At 37.3% G+C, this 14,169-nt stretch overlaps 1 protein-coding gene across 1 annotated transcript in view; it reads left to right on the top strand.

Annotated features, from left to right (window-relative positions):
- Nucleotides 1–6,404, top strand: part of LOC104510199 (aryl hydrocarbon receptor-like) — a 21,823-nt gene extending 15,419 nt beyond the window's left edge. Inside the window, 4 exon segments of the mRNA XM_010152369.1 lie at nucleotides 1–3; nucleotides 6–412; nucleotides 414–1,170; nucleotides 5,850–6,404. The exon segment at nucleotides 1–3 is cut by the window's left edge and continues 106 nt beyond it. Coding sequence (XP_010150671.1) covers nucleotides 1–3; nucleotides 6–412; nucleotides 414–1,170; nucleotides 5,850–6,005 — 1,323 coding nt within the window. The 3' untranslated portion in view covers nucleotides 6,006–6,404.
- Nucleotides 6,405–14,169: the final 7,765 nt, after the last annotated feature.

Raw genomic sequence — 14,169 nt, 5'->3', positions numbered from 1 at the left:
CTTTCCCTATGTCGAGCCTTATGGATCCCTCTCAGCTGAAGAATAAAAGCACAATGGGAAAAGGAACCAAAGCAACGCTACACAATGATTCTGTGGATCCAAACTCCCTCCTAGGTGCAATGTTAAGGCAAGATGAATCCGTGTATCTCTGCCCTCCAGCATCACATAAACTTTCCTTTGAGCGAAACTTCTTCACAGACAGCAGGGATGAACTGGGCGGTGTTGTTAGCAGCAGCTGGACAGATAATCTTTTACCTACTGGAAATCACAACGTTCTCAAACGGGAGGTAATGGAGTGTTCCCAGGACAGTAGTATTCCGCTTCCTGAAGACAGTGCAGCACTATTTCAAGATAACAAAACTAGTGATTTGTACAGCATCATGAAAAGTCTGGGTATTGACTTTGAAGATCTTTTTGCAGGATGAGGAGTTTTTTAAAACTGAATTATCTGGTGTGGATGATATTGGGGACATTGACATAACTGATGAAATCCTGACTTATGTTCAGGATTCCTTAAGTAAGTCTGACTTTTTATATTCAGGCTGTAACCAGCAGCAGCCCTTGGTCCAGAATGAAGGTTGCTTGGTACAGCAAGAGTTAGATCCACATCAACTTCAGCACCAGAAACAGCTTGTGGAGCAGCAACAGCAGCAGCAGCAGCAGCTCTGTCAAAAGATGAAACATATGCAAGTCAATGGGATGTTCACAAATTGGAGCCCCAGCACCAGCATGCCTCTTAGCTGCTCGCAGCAGCAGCAGCCCCAGCAGTATGTATTCCCTGGCATGCATGCCACTACATCCGAGTTCTCTTACAAATCAGAAGTAAACACTTCCCCTTATGCATGCAGGCAAGAGTTTCTACCATACAAGCAACCCACAGCAATGACGCCACAGCTTTCTAATTTTGCTCAAATGGATTTCCCTGTAGCAGGTTTTGACAGATCGACCTATTCTGCTTCTTCCAACTTGGAGGATTTTCTCAGTTGTTTGCAGCAAGTCCCTGAAAATCATGAGTGTGGGATAAACTCAGAGTCGGTTATGCTAACTCCTCAAACATGCTATGCAGGCGCTGTTTCTATGTACCAGTGCACGCAAGAAGCGCAGCCCAGCTGCATGGATCAAATGCAGTATGATCCAGTGATGGCAAACCAGCAAACCTTGTTGAACAAGGTAAGATAAACAGCAATGCTACCTTGCTTGCGTTTTTGTGTTTTTTATTGGTTTGGGTGACTACTGGGATACAGAGTTTGTCATAGTTGAATCACTGAGTCTGAAACTGATGGGTTAGCAGTGTGTGGATGCCCTTGCTTTATTTGTTGATTAGACTGAAAAAAGTTGCATTTGATCAAGTTTTTATGTACACTATCCACATCTGGTAGCTCTCTTTGGCAGTATTAAAGTTATGTTGTCTGGCACATTAATTTTCATGAAATATGTTGTAAGGATACAGAGAAGTATCTTGTTTCTAAAATGTTAGTGTTCTCTAGCAATTCACATATTTGATGGTTTTAAGATTGCTTAAAGTATCAGATTATAATATCACATAAATAACTTGAAATATTGTGAACTATTGCATATCTGCACATGATGGTACTGCAAAATTATTTTTATATTATGCTGTAAGTGAAACTGAGCTTGTTACTCAAGCTGTTGTCTAAATTGTCTGCTGAAGACAAAAAAAAAAACAGGAAAAAATTATATTCACAGTATATAAGTTGGACCTTTTTCACATTGTGCTGAGGAGAATGCACAATAAAAGCCATAGAGTAGAGGAGCCTGGCTGTAGGACAGACTACGGTTCTAAGCACACTTCTTCAAAGTTAAAATCAACTTTAAAATAATTTTAAAAAATCAATTACTAAGGCAGTTCCTGATTCTGAATAACTTTTGTTGCAAATCTATGTATTTTAAATTCTACCATTTATTTCTGTTAATGCTGCTCAAGTACAGAGCCGCAATTTTTTTTTTTACTTCAATGAGTTAATGTTCTAAAGTACTGATCCTACAAATGCTTATGCACATGCATAAGCATTTACAGAATTAAAGTATTAACTGGCATTCAACCTACACAAGACAGAGGTGAGGAATGTAGAACATACCCAGTTTTTCAGTATGCTTAATACAAGTACAAAACATCCTTTGTAAAACTGCTTCACTAGTGGAAAAAATGTAATTGCAAAATTGCAGAAATTTACCTAAAATATAGACCAGTTCAGCAAGATGAATAGCTTCTGCCTGGGTGCCCAAGGGCTGAAATAGCATGAAGTGACTCTGGTGAACTGCAGTGCAGAAGCTTGTACAGTGTGTGGCTGTATGTTGCCTGGCTGTGGTTGGTGGTGTTAGTCCTTCATAGTGCTTGATAATAGTGTTGCAGAGCAGTTCCAGGGTCATCCAAGTTCGTCCCTTTATTTACAGAATAGTAAATAGAAAATAGAAATATAGTACAGAATTGTTATTTTCACAGAAGCTATATTGGTGTGGTGCATAAGCAGTTCCATTTCTTTCATTTTAATGGTTGGTTTCAAATCCATTTATTTTGTAGATTATTTTGTTGTTATACTGCCTTCATTGTTTTTGTTACGCCCTCTTTTTGTTATTTTCTTGCTGACTTTTTCTTATCTATCTGTAAGAAGTTGAATGACTAATGACCAAGCATCTCTGAAAGCAATACATGACTACTGCTTCATATTTACTAGAACACTGTGCTGCAATAATAATAATGCATTTAGCTCATTTGTCATAAAACATGAACAAAAGCCACTTTGTGAAAAGTTATCCTTACTTAAGTTGTTCTGAGGCGAAATCAGCACCTCTAGCTGTGGTATACCTGTGCTGCGTGGATCTGGAATAGCAGTGCATATGCTATTCTTCTTATGCACTTCTGCTTATGCACTTGTGTCAGTTCGGCACTTGTGCCGAACTGACGTTACCCTTGTGCATGTTATCTCCGGTTTACCCCTGAAGAGAGCTGCTGAACATTTGTCCAAATGAGCTTAAGAGAGGAGCATGCTTTGTGATGAGATGAGGAACGATTACTCTGCCAAACCCTTTCATAAGAGTGATTGTAGATAGCTGATAGCTGTTTCCAAGTCGTTGGGTGCAGTGGAGGGTGGCAAGAGACTACTTGTTGACTACTTATTCCTAAACCAGAAAACATTGACTTTGGCAGCCCGTACAACTATATACTTGCTGTGGTTTAACTCCGGTCAGCAAAATAGCATGATGCCCCTCACACACCTCCCCTCTTCTTCCAGTGGAGGGGAAGAATCAGAGGAGAAAGACAAGGAAGCTCATAAAATTGCAATAAGAACTACTTATTAATTGAATATAAATGAATAATACATATATGAATATATAAAAAATGCTAGTAGTAATAATAAGTAATTAAAATAATAGAAAATAAAACAAATTCTACAATTGCTCACCACCCACTGACCAGTGCACAGCTGGGTCCTGATAAGTGAGAGCCAGAGAGCCTGAGAGCGATTGCAACAGAGTCCGAGCGAGCCCCACAAGTGACAGCATGACCAGGAAAACTAACAGATCTACCAACTCACTCATGAATGAGCCAGCAATGGAATTAATAAAAGCTGCTAACAAAGGAGTTAAGGAGCTAACAGAAAAGTTAGTAAAAGAGTTAAGGAGAGAGTCATGAGCCCACTCCCCGCTTATGTACTGAGCATGACATACTGTGGAATAAAATATTCTTTCAATCAGTTAGGGTCAGCTGTCTGAACTGTGTGTGTCCCCCACACTGCTTCTAGTGAGAAAGTTGGGAGCACAACTGCAGGATCAGAAGCTGAGAAAGACCATGAATTCGATTCAAGCACTCCCCAGCACCAGCTAAGAAGACACCTGATCGTTACTTTTCTCAGGGTAAATCCGGAAACCTAGCTTTATACCAGCCACTGTGGAGAAAGTTAACCCTTTCCTGACTAAAACCAGCACAATACTGTTCATGTGGAAAAAAGAAAAAAACAAAACCTCTCTTATAACAGGTTGTACTCAGTTTTGACCTCTAGTCATACCTGCCAATTAACATTTTTATAGATTGAGGGCAGCATAAGGCTCTATGCAAACCAAAGGCGTTATGTTGAGAAATGTTTAAAGCAGAAATTTTTTTTACCTAGAAATGCCATTGCTGCAGGGAAAGGTAGTGCTGGTTTTATGTATGCTTATGTTACAGAGATTGTATTTAGTCTTCTATTAGAGGAATGAAGAACTTTAAAATATACGAACTCATGAGAACTAGTAAGTCAGAAGTATAGCTACTGCACTTGAAGTAATCTTGTAAAATATCACCTGTACCAAAGTTATGATGGAAAATAGTAAGATTTCTTTATTGTAAATAGGGAGAATGTGTCACTGCTTATTATAATAAACTTAAGGTTCGATTTTCTTGCTAATTGATAACTTTTTTAAGGATGCAACTAAGCAGATAGGATGCTACTTTCTGAGCCTATATTCACAGACCCAAACCAAAGTAGGGCAGTCTTTGTGGCTGGATTTAGCACACTAACATCCCTATCAGTGGTGATGACAGACGTTGCTATGCAAGCCATGATGCTATCCTTTCTTCAGCCTTCTAACTCCCATCTATTTCTATGTGAAAGGACTAGGGGATTAGAAAGCCAGAAGGGTCTGTTGTGGTCATCTGCCTTGACCTTCTGTCTAACTTGTAATTGCAGTAGGATCATAGCTAATGGAGTCTAAAGACACTTTCAGTGACAGAAAAGAGCAGAAAGGCTTTAGATAAACAAGCTATCAAATCAAGGTTGGTATTCCTTCATTAAACAGGAGAAACCTTACTAATTATTACTGGATTCTGTGTGGAGAACTTTCTTAGAGATTTTAGTGAGTGTGCTCATCTGGTTAATGAAGAATATTGAAATAATCTGCTTCTGTCAGAACAAATCCTAGCTTATGTTATTGTAGCTGTCTTTCAAAGTACAGCAACTTTGATTGGTAATTCACATGGCTGTCGTCGTCTTGTTAAAAACTTAGACCTGTGTGCAGTTAGTCAAATTTCAATGTTTGTGTAGAAGGAAAGAAAGATATTCCAAAACCCAGCATATTTTGATAGATGAATGAATGTATAATATATGCTTCTAAGGACAAACTTTGAATGAATGAGTACTTATGATATAAGCTACTCCTGAAGAGATGATGGAAATGTTTAAAATACTTTGTTGTATTTTCTTTGCATGACTGAATGGAGTATTGTGTAGATAAAGTGACTTTTCCATAGCATGACAGGAAGCATTACATTAGATAATTAAAATAATCCTATGAACAATTATGTCAAGACTGATGAAAGCCATTCATTGCTCCTACTTGGCATTGTCAATATGAAGACTGTCAAAAAAGCCCACCCTATGACAGCTCAGCTTGTGGATTGAATGCAGTACACTTCAACTTACGAATAGGACTGTATATGCATTCATGGAAGAGCTGTAAAGTCTGGGTCCTGTTGCAGACATGAAAATATGTAAATATGTTGCTTTCAAAAATGTAACAGCTGGATGGGGAAATTAGGAGTGCTCAGTCAGACTGTACTTTCTACAAAAGGAAACTATATTATGCTATAGATAATATCAATGTTTCTTTATTTAGCCAGAAGTAGGACTCCAACTAATTTCAGCATGTGTAAGTTTCATTGATGATTCAGACTCTACTTTAATGCAAGTTAACTTCTCGTCATTCAGCACTTAAGAAAAAGAAATTTAGACCTATTCATTATATTTTAAGATGTTTTCATCCAATCTGTGTCTTTAGAAGGATTTTTTAATAAAACATATAAATAAATTAGTTTCCCATACTAACCATTTGTATTGTCTATTTCTTGCCAGTTCCAAAATGGTTTCAGTGGAGGAGATGTAAATGAAGCATATCCCTCTCAGTTGGATGTGGTCAGTAATGCACAGACTGCCTCACATCTTCAGCCTCTTCATCACCCGACAGAACCCAGATCCTTCTCAGATTTGGCATCTAGTGGATTTATGTGATTCAGATCTAGAGCCCCATCTGTGATTTTGTCTGGGCGTCAGGCTGCTCTGTGGAAAAGCTTGATAAGTCTGTCTTTGAGCATCAGACTTGAACAGCTAAATTGCATTTTGAGAATATGAGGTTGGTTGCACTATATACTGGTGGATATGTAATCCAAGACCTGGCTTTTTAGAGCGACAGGTGGAGTTCAGACTTCTGACTAAAAGTATGCATGTGCTGTTTTCCACCAGACTGTGTCATTGCAGTATGGATTACGTGTGTACTACAGACTATGTCATGCTATACAACATAAGATAAGGCAAATGGTTTTGTTGTTTAGAAAACAATTGGGCACTTTACAAATAGCATCGATGGCACAAGGAAGATGATTTCACATGTGGATTATTTCCAGACTTTATTTTTGAAAAACTATTAAAAAGCTCTGAATTCATGAGAATCAAAGCACTTAATTTTAATGCATACTAAGCTCTTTAATCACTTATTTTATATTTAAATCCTTTTGTTTTAAGTCTCCATTTCTAGCACTTTAATAGAAGGCTTAATACAAGGATATGATATGCAACTTCAGGTTTTCTATGAAACAGACCCCTTGCATTCCTCCTTTTCTTGTCAACCTTAAGTGCCTCACAATTTAGCTACCTTGATTCTGATGGGAGCTTATTTTAGGAAAAACTCACTATAAATGTCATCCATATTATGTAAACTTTCATCTAACATCTACAGTGCTACTGGCTGTTACTTTTTTTTTTGTTTCCCTAAAAGTAACTTATTTAGAGAATGAATTAATTCTTTATCTGTGCATTTGTTACACTATTATCAGGAATTATTATGTTCTGAATTTGCTTCAGGTAAAGTGTTTCAGTTTATTCGATACTGCTTTCTTTTCTGCTTTCTTCAGGTAATACAGGGTATATTAAAAAAGCAAATTTTATTGAGGGGGAGGAGCAGATCCTCAGGATTAGTTTTAGATTATTAATGCTGAAAAACATGTGCCTTATCTTGTGTTAAAATGCTCATAATATTCTTTACAAATACTACAAGGCTGCTCTATGCAAATACTTTAAGTAAAATGGATATTGAAAAGGATTGCATTTTAAGTAAGGGGGAAAGGAGTATCAATAGGAATTGCTATTAACATTGACAGCAGTTTTCAATGGTCATAGTGGGGAAAGGGTCAGTTTTGATTTAAACTTTATCCCTAGCAAATTGCACTGCAAAGTACAGAGAGGTTATTCTTTTTATGTATGTTTATCCATTTGAAAAGCTTTGTGCAAGTATGAAATGGGGAAAGAGGAAAATGTCATTAGAGAAATTCTCCTTGTAATAGGTTTTATTTTCAGGAAAAAAAAAACCACATCCACAAAAACATTTTGGGTTTTTGTTTTGTTTTTATCTGAGAGGATTGTTAGAACTGTAGACACCAATGTTTGGTGCGAAATAATAATCTCTGTGAAAAATACAGAAATGTGTATATGTTCAAAATATTTCATACTCTTGTGTGTTGTATAGTTCATATATAATAAAATGTCTCTGTAAAATATTTTAAACCAGTTAATTTTAGTGTTACATCATTATATGTTAAGAACAATTTTATTACATTTGTTATATATAATATAAAATGGCAGTTTAGCCAGTTTGTTTAAAACGGGCAAAAGTATATTGGCTCCCTCCAGATGGTTGTTAATATTGTTTAATACAAGGACAATCACTTAAAATTGGAATCCTTTCATACCTGAAACATGCTTTCTTTGAAGAAGAGCATATTTTCTTGTATTCTGCGTGATATGATATGCTAGGACAAACTTCTAATTCCTTTACAACTTTCCACATTAATAACTTCAGCAGTTCTTTTAAGTTAAATTATCATATGTGAAAGGGACATTGAGGAAGCAATTGCTCTTAAAGAAAAGCCCATAAAGACATTGTGGGTTATATGACAAAGCTGGGGTTTTTTTAAATGTTTCAGATTTTATTTTCAGCACAAGACGTAGCAAAAGGTTTAATATCATTAGAACTTATTTCTGATTCTGTTATTTTTTGTATTGAAGGTCTTGTTTTAAGCCAATATCTGAAACGTCTTCCAAATCTAGCTAATGTATCGTGTTTGCATTTGAACTTGAAAATTTAAAAATGCGGTAAACCCAGAAGGTTTAAAGGGATAATGTATGTTTTACATCTTGCAAACCAGTATATATATCTTGTTTATGAATTTAGTTAAACCAAATACATGTTGTCCTATCACTAAGTGCCAAGGATGCAGTGCTACACTGTGCTGCCCTACTTACTGTAAACAAATTAGTTGTTTATATGCATATCAGCGTATTTTGTGCATTATGTGTACAAGATTGACTGTATTAGTGCACTCTTGATCTGCACCAAACTGTACCTACAGTGCACAGGTGTTTCTGAATTCTATCTGTTAGCTCTTCAGGTCTGTTATAAGTAAGATTATAACCAGTGTTAGTCAGTATTACTATCCATTTTTGTACAAGTTTTCTTAGCTTCTTTTACTTTCCAGTAGTTCTCTCCTTTGCTATGCCTGCACATACCATGCAGTACACCTCTTGCATTAAGGTATGGTTTTGTAGCGCTCTTGCTCATCTCCAATAAAGTTTGTAAGACCTAATATATGGTAATAAAATAATCACTTGAATGTAGCTGAAATGTATGTTCTTTTACTGAAAAAATGTTTGATTTCAGCAGTATACCAAAATCTACGTTATCATACAGTTACTAATATCTTTTGAGAGCTCGTCATCTAATAGTTTACAAACCTATTGTTATTTACGTCACTGTGGACTTTGCACTTCTCTGAATATTAGATGTAAGTACGATGTGTATAATTTAGAGTGGTGAACAAATGTGTATTTGTCCATGGGATTAGTATTTTATACTTGCATGAAAATGAATTTATAAATAAACTTTGTAAATAGTAAGCCACAATTAGCAGTTGGAAGGCTTCTATATTTATTGCATAGTGACAATAAATCCACAGCTGAACAGTACTGAGGCAGGAATAGATTTCTGCATAGATACTGCTAAAATAAAAAGCACTTCCTGTTTTGAGATATGTAGTTGGCCATTGGTAACCTGTTTACTGTTTATTGCTTTTTCATAAACAGTGATTTTTAAGTTAAGGAAATAATTCTTTTCATTTGTTTCTAATTACTGATATTACTGTTTCCTGTGTGCAATGTTGGCTTTGCATGATGATCTTTAAATATCAGTTCTAATGCTGAATCAAATGTTTCATTGTAATCCCCTATGCAGTTTACCCAATTTACAATAGTTCTTTGATTTAGTGACATGATGGACAAGAATTTAATTAGTTTCAACTTTGCTGTTGTATATTAAGACATGTCTTACGGAAGATTAGTACTAGGCTATGAATGCTGTATGTAGGTCCTCTTGTTTACTCTTCTTGCATAGCACAAAAAGACAAGCTAAGATACAGGAGTAATTCAACAAGGCTGCAAATCTATTAAGTGACATCTGGAAATAATCAGGCAATAATGTAAGCAACACAGGCCATCCTTTTTTGCAGTGTGTTGCATTTGTCAAAAGGATACCTTCAGGGCATGTATCAACCTGTTCCCAGAAGTTTTGTTTGAAGGAGGAAGATACTTGCTTCTGGACTAAGCCATTTTCTTTATGATCTATGAAAGTCAACAAACACCGTGGTACCTAACCTGCAGTAGTCCGCTGCACCATAAGCTCAGGCAGTTTGTTGATGGGAGCCACCATCTCACTTGAGGCTCTGTCAGAGGGAGGCATTCCCAAATAGCTATTTTGGAGATGAATTTTCCTAGCGTGGAACCCCGTTTCCCACTCATACATTTAAACTGAGTGCTGGTTTATTCTCAGGTGATTTTGTTCACCTAAGAACTGTCTTATTAAGTTAGGTTAATGCTACTGTCAAGAATAAGAGCCTGATTCCACATGTAATATTTGTATTCTGACCACTGATTAAGTAGATGAATTATCTTCCTGCCTAAGCTGGTACTGCTAGTGCTAAATAAGTGACATTAGACCAAAACAGCTTTAAGCATCCAGAATACCTAATAATGAAATTCGACCCAATGTATACTCTGCATAATCTCAACATTTAATGATTTCCAGTATGGGTGACTGTCCACTTTTCCCCCTTTCATGTCTGTTATCTCTAGTGGGCATTATTCACTTTGATTGCTTATCAGGGAATCTGAGCCAGCTCTCCAAAAAAGCATGCGTTCTCCCTCTCAGGCAAGTTCTGGTGCATTGATTTTTGGGGTGAACCTACATTTGATGAATCCTCTTATCTCTTGATGTTGATCTTCCTGACAGGTAGAGAAGTATCATCAGCTAAGTGCAAAATTTTCAAAGATTCAACCAAAGATGTAAAATTGAAGATGTGATCAGTCTATGGGGTAAAAGATTTCTTCTTTATAACCTAACCTGATTAGTAAAGGTCCAGCAGACAATGGTGTTAGCATTAAACAAAGCTATGTACATTTTAGTTTCCAGAGTAGCAAGTCTTTGAGAAAGGGAAAGTTAAACATAGTAAATTTAATGTTGCAGTGTTTTTTTTATAATTTACGCTGAAGCCAACAGGCTCTTTTCTTCTCTTTATTCCAACTTCACTACAAATAAAGGTATAAGCAATATTCAGAAATTAATAACTTCAGCAGGTCATTTTACACCATTTTGAAGGTGGTGTGTGATCGTAACTGTCATCATGTCTAAGACCCATAGAAATTAGTTTGAGAAGTTTCATTATAAGAAAAATAAAAACAAAAGGAAGCCTGAGGGATGTTGAGACTAATTAGAATCCTTCATATTTCATAATAATAGTATTTAATATAGCAGTTCCTCTTGTATTTACAGAATTTCAAGGCAAAAAAGAAAATATTTTAATCAAATTTTCCCCTTTTCACTGACTACAGACATGAAGACTTCCCTCTTAACATGGAATAGAGGGCATCTGTTGGTAGGTGGTGTGTGCCAAACTTGGCTCCTTGCTGATAAAAGAGCTAAATTAGGGGACAAGTGTTGAATTTACTTTGTGACACTAGTCAGTGAAATTTTGAGAGGAAAGTGCAGGAAGAGAAAGCATGGTCTCACCCTTAACGTACTTGAAAGATGTCTGAGGGTATTTGTATTCTTTTCTAATTTCTCAACCATCATCTATACTTTTTTAAAGACCAAAATTTAAATCTTCAAAGTCTCTACTCAGCTGACAACTACCTTTATTTTTCCATAGCACTCAGATCCTGGCAACACTTGGCTACCAAGGCTGTGAAAAGTTGCATACCAGGTGTTTCCTGCATCTCTGGGGCCCAAACCAGTTAGTGGTTTCAGAATATACTGAACAAATCTGTCCCAATAGAAAGCAGCCAGAAACTTTTCTGTCAAAGTGAACTAATGGGCAAGCAAAATACACAAGTTAACTCCCTCCTCTGCCTTGTTTGGAGTTAGGATGTGAATGAAACCAAGTTCTCCGAAGTGGTACATAGGATATCCTGAAATGATATCTCTTAAATTGTTCCACTTAGTACAAAAGTAGTTCATGAATTAACTGAGAGTGTGAGGGAGTAAGGGATGTATCCTTTTGTCTGGGAGCTAGGATGTTCACTTAGGACAGCTGGGTTCTTCTGTAGGAGGTACTGGGTGCCCAGAGCAGTCTGTGGCCCAGCAATTAGGATACTCATTCTGCTCTTCCCCAGCATTTTTCATTCTCTTAAGGGGAGAAGAGTCATCAGTCCTGAATGGAGGTTTAAATGTAAAAGCCCTGAAACAAAATAAAAAACACACCTGACCTTCATACTTGGTTTCACAGCTGCAGTAGATGAAGCATCTCTGTAGCTGAAATATGCTTTAGCTGGTCTTATCAGAGAGGTTATTCCCTTTGATTTTAGCTGTCCATGCTGCCATATATGGTTTTTAAAGCACATATTTTCCAAGTTCTCATCAACATTATAATCATCAGTGTCTCTAAGAACTGTTTCTATGGAAGCTGCAAATTGCTCTTCCAAATTATAAATAGAACTGTAGAGAAGAGAATGACTTCCTACCAGTAGAGCTTCAAATACAATGCTAAGAGCTGGTCAAGGCTTCACAATAGTGCTAATCATAAAAAAAAATAGAACAGTCCTTTGCTTGCAGAAGTCCCTAAAATTACTGGACAAAATGGTACAGCATTTGTAAGCCCATGCTGGGTGGTGGTAGCATTGCTGTGCAACGTGCAGATGCACACACACAGAGCAGCCTGTGATTATGAAGGCACACTATCATCTGCCAAAGAATGCTTTAATTACACTGGCATCTAATCAAACCTTGAAAAGCTAATAAGAGCCTGTGACACCTCATTCAATATAAAGAAGGAACTGCATTAAACTTCAGACCTAGACTTATATAATCAGCACATAAACTTTTATGTACTTAGCTTTATGGCTCACATATACTTTCAGTCCTTCAATAGTTCTTAATAAAATAAATAAAAGGAAATTCCCAGGGAAAGAAAACTTTTGCTAACTTAATGCTTCAATTTTAATATTGCTGGGTAAAACAACAATGGCAGAAACTTCAGACCAAGAATATTATTGTTAAGCAGCAGAAATATGGAAATGATCAGTTAAAAGAATGTAGATAAACCTCATTAACATGCTTCTAAAGTCATGCTTTTCTCCACAGATACAGCTGTGTGAAGTTACATTCAGCAAGTTGATGTCACATCCTGCTTGTTTTGCAAATGTCTAAACTCAGTATTTAAAATGTTTCTTGCTAAAAGCGAGAATGAGACAAATTTTCCCATTCAGCTGTGACTTCAAAACTTGTGTAAGTTCAAAGTGTTTTGAAGCCAGCATGGCAGTTGTTCTTTTAACGATAAAATTTGTACAAAAGTGAAACCTGTGGCAAAAGATTCAAATCTGAGTCAATGCACCACTGGAACATTTTTCAGTGCTTTTACTTATTTTTAAAAGTAGGATATTTGTGTATTAACAGACACGCTTGCCTGTCTATATGCCTGGAGTCATATAAACCTGATATAGAATCTGCTCTGGTAGATGCTGACAGAATAAGACTAATTTAAGCTTATCATTTAGATGCTATAAATGTTTGTGGCTTCTGCTGCTTCATCATGGAGGCACCTGAGTAGCTTCTGCAGAAGGCACAGGATGAATGTCTGTTCTAATCACTTTGGTAGGTCAGTCCCACAAGGAAGAGGCAGGCAAGGGGTTTAGATAGCCTGTGGGAGCCTGCGTAGCAAGAACAGTTGCTTCATGGCTGGAGAAGTTGCTTGTTTCCTCAGGGAATACGGTAGCCAGACTCCTGCCAGGGTGCTGCACAGCGGCTGAAGTTGCTAACAAGACATGCAAAAGAAGATGTGGCTCAGAATTGCTGCCAAGGTTCTCAAATCCTTTATAGGAGAGCTATATTGCTAAGTGCTGCTCACGACAGAGAGCCCAGAGATGACTGTAAGCTCCTAGACCAGACTTGTCTGAGACAACTGTGGGGAAACTGGTGACTCTCGTTTATGCAGTAGCCTCGTGGTTCTAGTAAAACCCTTCTGTCAGGGCTTGACTGGCAGCAGGAAGGACTGCATTCAAATGTAGAGCATTACAACCAGCACACCAGCTGAGCTCCCACCCAGGAACTTGGAATAGCTAATCTGAATTACTTGATACTCCAAATGAGCTGACTGTCCTGCTTGCAAACACTTAACAGTTGTTTGCTGGGGTTTTGGGGTTTTTGTTTGTTTGGGGTTTTTTTGGTTTTGATTTTTTGGTGGTTTGTTTCTGGTTTGGTTTTTGTCTTTTTTTTTATGGTGGAGGGAAAGTTCCATCAAGTTAGGTAAACAGGATGATTTATAACACCTAATGCCTAAAGCAAATGCCAAACTATTTTTGAGTGTACTTTCCTCTGATATGGCAACTGCTGGGTCAACTCTTGTCCACTTTGCAATATCACTTCAGTAGCAGCCCTCAATTGATAAAACTTGTTGGGTAACATGACCCAGTTTGAACAGCTGCTAAGTTGCTTGTGTTATCTGTTTTTTGTAGCTTTGGCACACTTCTTCGCTACTGTTCTTTGCAACATCTTGCTGCTCTCTGTGCCTCGCTCTGCCAGCCACTCTCTTTACCCTGGCACGTTGGTGAGTGGTTCCTGCTATGGCAACTAGTCCTT

Source organism: Eurypyga helias, unplaced genomic scaffold (assembly GCF_000690775.1).
Source record: "Eurypyga helias isolate BGI_N326 unplaced genomic scaffold, ASM69077v1 scaffold20115, whole genome shotgun sequence".
In the NCBI taxonomy this organism is placed as follows: domain Eukaryota; kingdom Metazoa; phylum Chordata; class Aves; order Eurypygiformes; family Eurypygidae; genus Eurypyga; species Eurypyga helias.
This window is presented reverse-complemented; position numbering and strand designations above follow the sequence as displayed.